This window comes from Argentina silus (genome assembly GCF_951799395.1).
Source record: "Argentina silus genome assembly, chromosome: 22".
Classification (NCBI taxonomy): Eukaryota; Metazoa; Chordata; class Actinopteri; order Argentiniformes; family Argentinidae; genus Argentina; species Argentina silus.
Window position 1 is genome coordinate 10,367,359 of NC_139676.1, and position 12,024 is coordinate 10,379,382.

Sequence of the window (12,024 nt, forward strand, 5' to 3'; positions counted from 1 at the left end):
AGTTTATTCTTTACCAAGCCCACTGTAGTTACACTCTCACCCTCTTTCATCGCCTGTCTTCCCATGCGGCCACCCAGGTTTCCTGCCGCACCTATTTAAAACACAGACCGCCTTTGATGAAAGAGTGCATGAAATGTGATCGGGAGAGAGTGTTGTAAGAACATCAAGAGCGATGAACACTGATCTTGTGAATACACTCAGATGACCTGCTATTTTAACGCCAATATTAGTGGTACCAAAGCTGGGTAGCAGCCGTTAGTGTTTCGGACTCAGTCGGTGGTCCACAACCACAGTATTATGGCGTTGCCTGTACGCAAGGCGTTCCATTGTCATTCAGTGGTTCCAAAACCTTTCTGGAACCTTTCAAACACACCGGCTGTTGGCCTTTTGTTCTTGTGACTCACCTCATAAACAAAACAAGACGTATTGTCTGGCGTCAGGCTCTAGCGAGCTCAGAAGGAACAAGCCAAGGCCCACACCAGTGGGTTCTGACCTCTGACCTCCCACCATTTTGGGAAACGCTGCTGTAGATCGGGAAAAACTAAAAGGGACACGCATGACCAGCAAACCGAAGTTGAAGTTCCAAATTGGTAAAAAGGTGGTTTAGGTTAGGGCTAAGGTTAGGGTTAGAGTTGGGGTAAAAAGGTCAGTTTTAGTCTTGTAACGACTGGAGTAACACAGGCAAAGGACTCAAATGCAACTCAAAGACAGAATCTTCAATCAAAAAAATCAGTCTTTACTACTAAGGTACAGTACACAGGTGGTCAGTCAGGAAATAGGCAGGTAAATCCAGCAAGGAGAAGACAAAAGGCAAAGTCAGGTAAACTATCAGAGATCAAAATAACCAGGAACACTCAACACTAGGCAAAACCGCTGGAGCGCTTGACACAAGGTACAAAGACAAACTGGCACAGAGAAAGGGGAACACACAGACAAAATACACTGGAGAGGGAAGGATAATGAGGGACAGGTGAAACTAACCAGGGCGGGGTAGACAATCACACAGGCGGGAAACACACAAGGGCAGGAAGTGAAGTATCTGAAATGAGAGAAGAGGTGAGTATATCAAAATAAAACAGGAAACAAAGAATGACTGGCAGGAAACAAAGAAAAACACAAACTAAGGAGCAGGGCGAGACGTCACAGTCGGGCTAGTCACCAGAGAAGAACCCTTGTAGAACCGAAGCTGTCAGTTCCCAGCATTAATGATGTGCCCAACAGAGGCAAAGCCATGGCCCATCTATTCTAAGTCTGTGGCACAGGGGTTATGGGACACCTGTGTGACCGCAGGATCTATATTCTCCCTCCTCACTGGTGATGCAGCTGAACGAAACAGACATGTCTTGGACAGAGACATGTGGGGGGGGCTTTTTTTGTCAATGGGCGATGGCAGCCTTGAGATTTGATTGGTGGAGAAGGTTATCCTCAGTGTGAGGTGTTTCAAGGTGACTGTCAATAGCAATCTGATACACACACACACACACACACACACACACACACACACACACACACACACACACACTGTAGGCTTCAGCACAATACACAATATAACACTAGGCAGGAAATAGCTGATATTTTGTTTCTATGGCCAGTCAACAAAGCGTGAAACTCGATACAGATAACAGATAACAGCAGCACAGGATGGGACAGCACACTGAACGAGAGAGACCAAGGGGCAAATGAAGAGAAAGAAAGAGAGCTGAAGAGAGGAATGAACAAAGAAAAAGGTTGGTAGGAAAAAGTGAGTTGAGGGCTTGTCTGAGAGGAAGAATAAATGGAGAGGTGGAGAGGCGGGGGAGAAGAAGTAGGGAGAGGAATAGGCAGAGGGGGGGGGGAGACGTGGAGAGAGGGATAGACGGAGGGGGAGAGGTGGAGAGAGGGATAGGCAGAGGGGGGGAGAGGTGGAGAGAGGGATAGGCAGAGGGGGGGAGAGGTGGAGAGAGGGATAGGCAGAGGGGGGAGAGGTGGAGAGAGGGATAGGCAGAGGGGGGAGAGGTGGAGAGAGGGATAGGTAAAGGGGGGAGAGGTGGAGAGAGGGATAGGTAAAGGGGGGGGGAGAAGTAGGGAGAGGGATAGGTAAAGGGGGGAGAGGTGGAGAGAGGGATAGGTAAAGGGGGGAGAAGTAGGGAGAGGGAGGACAGGTGTTCTGCGGTAACACAGTTTGTTTTTTCAAGGGGAGGGGTGAATGTGCTCTGCCCCATGGTGGGGCTAACTGCTTGGACTCTGGTATTTCACACAAAAACACGGGACTAATATAGCCTTAGCATATGACTCCTACATTCAAGATTACATAATTCTGCATTACAAGAGGGTTATATACATTCAGATACACAGATATTATGTAACGTATAGTTAATTAATTCCCGTGCAATTATCCAAATAACTGTCTGATATAGGTGGAGGCGGAGGAGACACCAGGAAATGAAGGGCGTGTCCTGAAATAGACAGGAGAGGAGGAGAGGGGGAGGGGGGGAGGAGAAGAGGAGAGGAGGAGGAGAGGGGGAGGAGAGGAGGAGGGGAGGAGGAGAGGGGGAGGAGAGGGGGAGGAGAGGAGGAGAGGGGGAGGAGAGGAGGAGGGGAGGAGAAGAGGAGGAGAGGGGGAGGAGAGGAGGAGAGGGGGAGGGGGGGAGGAGAAGAGGAGAGGGGGAGAAGAGGGGGAGGAGAGGAGAGGGGGAGGGGAGGAGAGGAGGAGAAGTTTGTGTATGAATGTAGAGGAGAGAGAGACAGGAAGAGGGAAGGAGGGAGAGGAGGAATTTGGATTTCCACACTCTCACAGTTATTTTTATCACTGAGCAGGAACTCCTGTATTGATTTCCCCAACAGAGACAGACAGAGGGTCTGGGTGAGGACTGGGGTACAGACAACCTGTATGAAGCAGAATCAAGTTCAAGTTTGTCAGGATACTCACACGGCAGTTTACATGAAAACTAAAATACATCGAGTATTTAAAATCAAGCAATCACATCAAAATACACAGACAGCAAGTAATATAACAAGTAATTGTGCAGATGGGAGAATATAGACGTTGGAGGGACAATGGAGAGACTATTGACATTGCGGTGAAATGATGACAAAGAGAAATAGGATTATGATCAGAATCATATGCATATTAAATATACATATACCTATTGAAAATATGTATTTTGAAAAGCGGTATATGTTCATTCTGAGGTCAAACTAATTAACAGACTCTTCGACCCATGGCCACAAACTGTTAGCGTAGAACATTATTGAGCACAGTATGAGCTCTACATCTATACAGCTGGTGCAATGGGGACACCCAGTGGTAGAGGGGTGTACTGCAAGGCAACTGTTAAATATGGGTTAAACTCAGTATCTCAATAATAATTCACTCCAGAATAGCATTCATTGACTGATTATATTGATTTATTCATTTATCAAATAGTTTACAAGGTAGGCAGCATGTTGCCAGCAATTATAAGGATGTTACAGTGTCAACCATCCCAGCATTCCGAAGTTTAGAAACAGACCATTGAATCAGTCATGATTTATTTGACAACGAAACTATCGACAATCATAACATGCCTTGTAATAGCGTTTTTGAAAAATATATTTTTGTGTCAGAAGTGTCACATTGAATATGGAGATGAGTCTTATAATAAATGGAAAATAACTCAAATTAACATCAGCATCAACAGAAGAAAAAAGAGAAGAAGAAACAGAAGAAGAAGGGAAAGGAGAAGGGGGGTTTAAAGGTTCTTCAGAGGAGTCTGAAATATGATGACGTGCTCCACTAGTCTCCATAAAGAGGAGGAGTGAGATCCCCACCCCCCTCCACCCCCTCCACCCCCTTCCACCCCTACACCACCGTCCAACCCCATAACATTGAATTCTTGGTATCACTTTCTTGGTGCTATGCCCAAAGTGATAGAGTGTAGAGGAGAATGAGAAGATAAGATAATTCACACTCCAGTATTAATTTTATCCAATTTTATTGAACACTTACACTAAACATTACATACAAAAATACAAATGTGTGACAAAAGCATCCTGGATATCAAACAGGAAGAGATATTTAAAATATATCTATATATCCAAACAAAAGCATTAATAAGTAAGTAACTAATAACTACGGTAAAAATGGAAAAGAGAAAGTATTATTATCTTTCTGTAAATCATCACAGATTCACTATACAAAACCATAGCAAAAAGAAAGAAATCCGTTGTACAGTAATATCCACAGAGATGAGGTCAGAGGTCACAGACTTCGGGAACACACAGAGGGATGTTGATACCAGCATTGTTGGTCATCCCAGCCTCTACTACCTGTGGTTAAGAGACAAAGAGAGCAATGTACTGAATGTATGAACTGATAAGAATTCAGAGTAAAAAAACAGTCAGCAATCAGCATTTTGTTTCAAACAGTGAAGAACTGTGAATTACATCATAATACAGAGGTGACCATAATGGTTTGAGATTTGATTTCATCAACTTGAAGGCATTGACTTAAAAATGGTACTCTCGGGGGCGCTTAGTGGCGTAGCACACTAATGCGCTCACCACGTAATCGCAAAGTTCCTGGTTCGATTCCGACCCTCGACCTATCTTGCATGTTGTCCCTCCTCTCTCTCCCATCCTTCCTGTCAATCTCTACTGTCTCTATCCCAATAAAGCAGAAATGCCCTAAAAACATATTAATGTAAAAATGGTACTCTCCAGTACCTCCATAATTCATAACCAAGCAGTGCTGCTGATTGCGGTTATTGTCAGGCTCTCTTCTGCTCCAGTGACTGTAGGAAAATCTGGACCCATCGCTCCACAGCCAAATGCCCTCCTGTGTAGGAGACAGGAAGAGATCAGTTTGGGGTCAGAGAGAACCTAACGATTCTCTTCGAATACCCCTTAGCTTTTTCATACTTTTCTTCTCCAATAGGCAAAGTTCATTGAACAATTCACTGTTCACCAAGTGTTTCAGTATCTCAATAATCATTATTCACTCTGATTGTTGTTACTATGAAGTTTTCAGATAAAGGATTATGGACACATACGTGTGCGGAGTCGCTGCCACCAATCCAGGACACAGTGTTTGTGCCGGTGCTTCTCCGGATCAACGCCTGAATGAAGCTGTACTCTCCAGAGCTGTGGACAGACGCCAGGTTCCCTCCCTTGTACACACAGTTCCTCTGGAGAGAGAGAGAGAGAGAGAGGGGGAGAGAGAGAGAGAGAGGGGGAGAGAGAGAAAGAAAGAGAGAGAGAGAGAGAGAGGGGAGGGAGAGAGAGAGAGAGAGAGAGAATATTTGAGAAGACTGAGCTCTCCAGAACCATTCAATTAGACAGAGTTCAGCAAAATGTCGGCCATTTTGAAGCTAAACACTCCGACTATGTATACAACCCCATGTTTCAGCCTTACAGTAAATGGAGATTTACTTAATTTCGCATTAGAGTTACTACAATACTATACCTCTGCGTGGGCCCATGCCCTACTCCCTCTTTCATACACATAGCAGTGTGACCCATATCCAGACCAACCGGATGGGCAACTCCTCCTGCTCTGTGGCCCCTCCTCTTCCTCCTCCATCCTCTCCAGATCCTCTGTAAGAGGGAGATAAGGGTCAACTCAAAGACCTTCTTGGTCCTAGCCCTGAATCAGGACATCATCACCATGGATACACCACTGTGGAGATGTAATGCTTAATCGGCCTGATTCAGGCCTACCAGAGAGGTTCTCTCTGGAGCAACCCTCCAACCAGGAAGTAAACACACCCACCCAGAGGTAATCCCTGTTCAGCATCCAACTCCTCAAGGCTCTCTGTATCTGTAAGCAGGTAAATATAGGCTTAATTAACTACTGCACAGCACTAGTAAGTAAACACCAGGCTTGTGTTTAGTAGACACAACGATGTAGGCAGAATGTTTTGTAACAAAACAAAACAAAAAATAGCAAAAGTAGACTTACTCAGAGGTAGATTTTGTTCAGCATCCATAATCTCTGGGCCCTGCTCCTGGTCATATCCCTTGACACCCATAAACTCTACAGTAACATACAGAAGACAAGGTCAGGAGGAGGACACTTTTATGAGCGGGTAAATACTTGGTGCTGTGTGTCACTTCGTAGAGAATGGAGTTGGTGGAGAATGGTGCGAGCAATGCTAAGATTACTAAGGTTTCATTCCCGCTGGGACCATTTGTACAAATAATGTATTTATTTACTCACTGTACTGGAAGTCAATTTAGATACAATCTGGCTAAATGGTATTCATGACAACTCTTTTATGACAACATGACAACTCTGTTGACAGTCAGATAACTAATAACACACTCACCCACAGGGGGGAGCTGTTCCATGTCAGTCTCCAGCAAGGGCTCTGTAACAGAGAGAGGTACTGCATGAGCAGAACCAAACACTAGTGGTACAAAGCATGGAGTTTCATCAACATCTAAAACCTGACCACGGGACACCTAGACTCTGTTTCAACCAGAGGTTGAGTTTCACACACTCACCAAGAGGAGGGAGCCCATCCACAGGTGCCTCCAGGTAGGAGTCTGGAACAGAGAGAGGTACCGCATAAGGAACGGTGGAACCAAACGCTAATGATACAAAGCATCGAATTTCACCAACATATACCACCTGACCTCTGTTTTTATTTACCAGAGGTTGAGTTTCACACACTCACCAAGAGGAGGGAGCTGTTCGCCTGGTGCCCCCAGTAGAGGCCCTGAAACAAGGACAGGCAAAGTTAGAGTAGAGGTTGGGCCTCAACTCCTGGACGACAACATAAACATCAGTTGACACTACTTGAACTATCTGGGGTTAGAGTCTCTAAAAGGAGAAATGTGTCAATACTGTGAAAACATTGTTACAAGAGTGAAGAAAGGGGGAAGGAAGGAGGGAAGGAAGGAGGGGATGAAGAAGGGAAGGAAGAAGGGAAGGGAGGAGGGGAGGAGGGAAGGAGGGGAAGAAAGGTGTAATAGTGTAATTGGTTTTGTTGTCTCTCTCACCTGCTGCACTCAGGGCAACTGCAGCGCAGAGAAGCAGAGAAAAGGTCAACATCGCCATGGTGATGATGGGTTTCTGAAAAGGAGACACACATAACAATCAAAGGATATCAAATGCAGGAAACAATCTGAATATAACAATGTAATAATTGAGAGTAAGAGTAGTTAGTATTTGTTGCATACCAAGAGAGTGTGTAGGTCAGCGTAGAGGACTTACCTGTTAGAGCGTGAATCTCAGGTCGGTTCGTTGGGTTCTGATCAACGAGAGAAAGAGGAGCGCTTTTATACACTTAACTCACGTGGCCATAAGGAAACAATTATTTATTTTCAAACATTAACTTGGCGCGGTTGTTTTTTTCGTATGAATTTCCGTGACAAATGAACAAAGTACAAAATAACATGTTGATATTTTTTGTACACAGGTTTTTTTTTACTTGGTTTATTGCTCTACTTGGATATCATAAAATGTGCCAAATCAACATAGGAAAATAAAGGAAATAACAACATTAAATCTTGTTTTTTCGAATATAATACTTTAAACGTATGTATAGTTATTTCTATGGCTGCAACAGAGAGTAGAGAAGTGTCCACAGTAGAAATAACAGTAACATAGTCCTACAGTTATAATGCTCATAGCACATGTTATAACACATGTTATAATGCTCATAGCACATTATAACACATGTTATAATATATTATACATTATAACACATGTTAGAAGCATGTATGACTGCATTAAAACGTCTTATTACTGATCCTGATTCATTATCATTCATTTTCCATCAGTCGAAAAACATTAAAAAAAAAACATAATCTGATGATGATGATGATGATGATGATAATGATTATTATTATTATATATTGCATAATACAGTATGTGTGTGCCTCATATAAAGTGTTACTGCAATAACTGCTTCTATGTTGTGTGTGTGTGTGTTTGTGTATTTAGACGTGAAGAAGTAGTCATCTCTGAGGGGAAAACATATTAATTTTGCGTGATGAAGAGAAACCAGAGTATATTAATTGACCTCACATGCAGTATGTCACCCTATGTTTTTTATACAGTATCTTGAGTTGAGTTTGAACAATGTAAGAATACTTTTCAAGGCAAGTCACATTATATATTTGTCTCTATTCATTTATGTAGGGCCATAACACAGGTTGTACTATGAGTAGCAACATTTATAATCAGTGATCTACCTGTTTATTGGCTGTTAATGAAGCTCAGTGGAACTTTGGCCACGAAAGCTCATAAACTTAATGTAGGGGTCATTGCCAATTTTCGGTGGAAGACCAGGTAAAATATGTTATGTTGCTGACAAAGTCAGGCGGTTCTTATTTTATGATGTTACTGATCAGACGATACTGTATTTATCAGTAATATCAACTTCCGGTATGAATGATTAACTGAAAGGTGATACACGTGATGTATCAGGGCATCACCTCTAGTGAACTACGAGGCTTCGGCACGTGAGGTTTTGTTGTTGTTGATAGTGGCTATCACACGGTCGATGATGATGATGATGATGATGATGTTGGTGATGATGATGGTGGTGATGATGATGGTGATGATGATGGTGATGATGATGATGATGATGATGGTGATGGTGATGATGATGGTGATGATGGTGAGGGTGATGATGATGATGGTGATGGTGATGATGGTGATGGTGATGATGCTAATGCTGATGATGATGATGTTGGTGATGATGATGGTGATGATGATGATGTTGGTGATGATGATGGTGGTGATGATGATGATGATGATGATGATGATGGTGATGGTGATGATGATGATGATAAATAACATATAACAGGACCCTGCTGTCAGATGGCTCCACTGACAGTTGCAGTATAAGCGTACTGGGGACACTCTAGAGTCACTGTGAGTCACTGGTATTTTAGCTCCCTTCGGTGTCCCTATGTATATGTACAGTAGGACAGTATGTGGTGGTGATGGTGTTGGTGGTTTAAAAACAGGTGTTGTTCTGCACTTCAAAAAAGAAAGAAGATGTAACTTATGATGTGGGTGAACAGGGAGGCCCTAGCCCTGTTCAAACACTTCTTCCCTCCCTCTTTTGAAGTCATCCTTGATCTAGTATGATTAGACAGGTCAAAGTATCCCTGTCTCTCTCTCTCTCTCTCTCTCTCTCTCTCTCTCTCTCTCTCTCTCTCTCTCTCTCTCTCTCTCTCTCTCCAGAGGAACTGCGTTCAAGGTTTTTGCTAATCAAGTCATGTCAGATCAGTGATTTCTTCAAGGAAGGAAGCATGCATTTTAAGAGTATTCGAACCGGGCCCCTGTGTGGGAGGGAAACATTATAATCTAAAACAGGTGTGTCAGAAGAACTGTGAGAGCAACAACGTCAACATGGGAAGAGGTTTGCAGAGAGTCTGACAAACCTGGCCGACAGGAAGTGTTGTTTGCGTTGACAGGAAACTGCAGCCCTACAGTTACTGAGCACGAAGAACCACATTTACTCATCTGTGTCAGACACAGGCATCCCACACACAATATACTATCTCTCATTTGGTGCCGCTGACATCTTGTTCCCACTTTAGTTCCCTACAGATCCTTACAGTATCAACTGCAAGACTCTGTTGAAATGCAGCAGCTTGCTAGGGTTAACATGATATGGTTTAGGGTTAGAGAATAGTTATTTGAACAGTTATTGATAGTTACTTGAACATCTTTGAAGCATCTATATACGGTACTATGCGAATGTAAGTGTCACTGAGATGTTCTATGTCTTTTTATGTAACCATGTAGGCCACGGCATCTGATGTATGAAGCTGTTTTACATAGAGAGAACTGAAAGACACACTTGGCTGGATTCTGAAATTGATAACACAGAACTCACATTGTATGAAAGCATCAGACTGAATTTCACAGTCAATGTTTTTTTTATTTTTTTATAAAATGAGGAAGGAGGGTGGTATAAAAAAAAAATAAAAAAAAGCAGTTTATGAAAAGAATATCTTACATACTAGTAACCCTCTAAAGAGGATATCACTCATCCTGAAAAACCACCTCCTCCCCCTACTCTCATCTCTTCCCCTCTCATGCTTTGAACGTTTCTAAATGATTGGTGAACTGACAGACTTCCTGTGACTCTGTAAGGTGAAGTTCACTGAGGAAACAACGACCTCAGTTCCGGTTTTAAACATGTATACTGAGACAATGCACAAGAAGAGGTCCTGAGGACCTAGGGAAGGTAGAGAGAGCCCAGGCTGATGTCTTCAAGACAAGAACCTGTAAGCCATAGTAATAATAATATATGCCAACTAGCTGACGCTTTTATCCAAAGCGACTTACAATTGCAGTGAGTGCATAAATTTTTCAGTATATATGGTCCCAGTGGGAATCAAACCCACAACCTTAGTGTTGTTAACACCATGTTCTACCAACTGAACCACAGAGGACCACATCATAATAATAATAATAATAATAATAATGCATTTTATCTGTATGGTGCTTTTATCACATTCCCAGAGCATTTCACAGGTCAAGGAAACGAAAACATGGATTAAAAACATGAAACATATGGGGAAAGCACAGAACAGGATGACAGAAAGAGAGAAGGGAGATTTTTGAGGTAAAGTAAAAGAACAGTTTGAGGACTGAGTGGAGAAGAAGAAGAAGAAGAAGAAGAAGAAGTAGAGAAGGGAAGTGGTGGAGAGGAGAGAGTGTAAACTGAGAATGTAGGAGAGGGAGAGAGAGAGAGAGCGAGAGAGAGAGAGAGAGAGAGAGAGAGAGGAAGAGAGAGAGCGAGAGAGAGAGAGAGAGAGAGAGAGAGAGAGAGAGGAAGAGAGAGAGCGAGAGAGAGAGAGAGAGAGAGAGAGCGAGAGAGAGAGAGATTGCAGAGAAACCAATGAGAATTCAGAAATGAACGTGTCAGTAATAGCGCGAAAGGAAGCAGCAACCATTTGGTGTGAGAGGGAGAGGGCGAGGAAACGCCACAGCAAAGCAACCACACACGCACACGCACACCTTTACACACACACACACACACACACACACACACACACACACGCACGTATACGAAAGACCCAGACTGATGTTGCCGGATGATATTTTGCAAGACAGGAAACAAGAGAGAAGAGAGAAGAGAGAAGAGAGAAGCAAGTGATGCACATCCTACAGCCATCTTGATCACAACGCAGCAGACTCCCTTAGTCGGTCTGCCAAAGTTCCACGACAAGAGAGAGAATCTGAGGAAAAACTGGAGTAGACCTCAAAGAGGCAGGTAAACGTCACACAGTGACTTTTGACATATTCAAATTCGTTCCATGCATTCTTGAGTGCACTGGGTGGAGGGAAAGGAAAACTAACAAGTTACAGTGAGACGTAGTGTCATAATGGGCACGACCAAGGAGACGGATTCTGAACAGGCAGCTCAGCAGCTACCCGAGGAAAAGGACCCCGTGATAGAGACTCCTCAAGACACCCCTCCACTGGAGGATGTTGACACCCTAAATACGTACCAGTGGCACACTGGGGTCACCAAGGCAACACTGGACGTGGCAAGAGGAGAGGGTGGAGGGGCAACAACAACAACAACTACAACAGCAACAACAAAAACATCAACAACAGAGAAGGTGGAGAAGGTGGAGAAGGTGGAGAAGGTGGAGAAGGCCGCGACCTCCACAAAATGGAGTAAGATGCAGAGCTGGCGCAAGGCCCTGAGCGAGGACACCGGGGCCTCATCCTCCACCTTGGGGCGAGGAGGGGGAGGAGGAGGTGGGGAGGCATCATCCAAGCCGGAGAAGAGCGCAGCATCTCGGAAGAACCCCTTTAGGAGAGCCCTGTCTGAGCCTCCGGGGTCCCTATTCTCAACCCTGTCCCCATCTTCATCATCCCCCTCATCCTCCGCCCAGGCGGCTTCAAGCTCCTCAACAACGGAGGGAGAATCTTCAGGGACCGGGGCAGGGGTCTCCCCCTCGGACGCACCACAGAGGGGGGGAGGGGGGGCACTCTTCAGGAAGTACCTGCGGACCGTCTCTCAGAAGCTGAAGAGGCCCCGCCTACATAGTCGGAATAGCACCCCCACGCTCCTAGCAGGTGAGCTG

General features: G+C 44.2%; 1 protein-coding gene across 2 annotated transcripts in view; it reads left to right on the plus strand.

The window, feature by feature from the left end:
* Positions 1 to 10,962: 10,962 nt before the first annotated feature.
* The window catches only part of rasal3 (RAS protein activator like 3), a 13,998-nt gene continuing 12,936 nt past the window's right edge, over positions 10,963 to 12,024 (plus strand). For both annotated transcript variants that reach the window (XM_083694010.1, XM_083694011.1), the window contains exon 1: positions 10,963 to 12,016. In XM_083694010.1, coding sequence (XP_083550136.1) covers positions 11,314 to 12,016 — 703 coding nt within the window. In that variant the 5' untranslated portion in view covers positions 10,963 to 11,313. The remainder of the gene's footprint in view (positions 12,017 to 12,024) is intronic.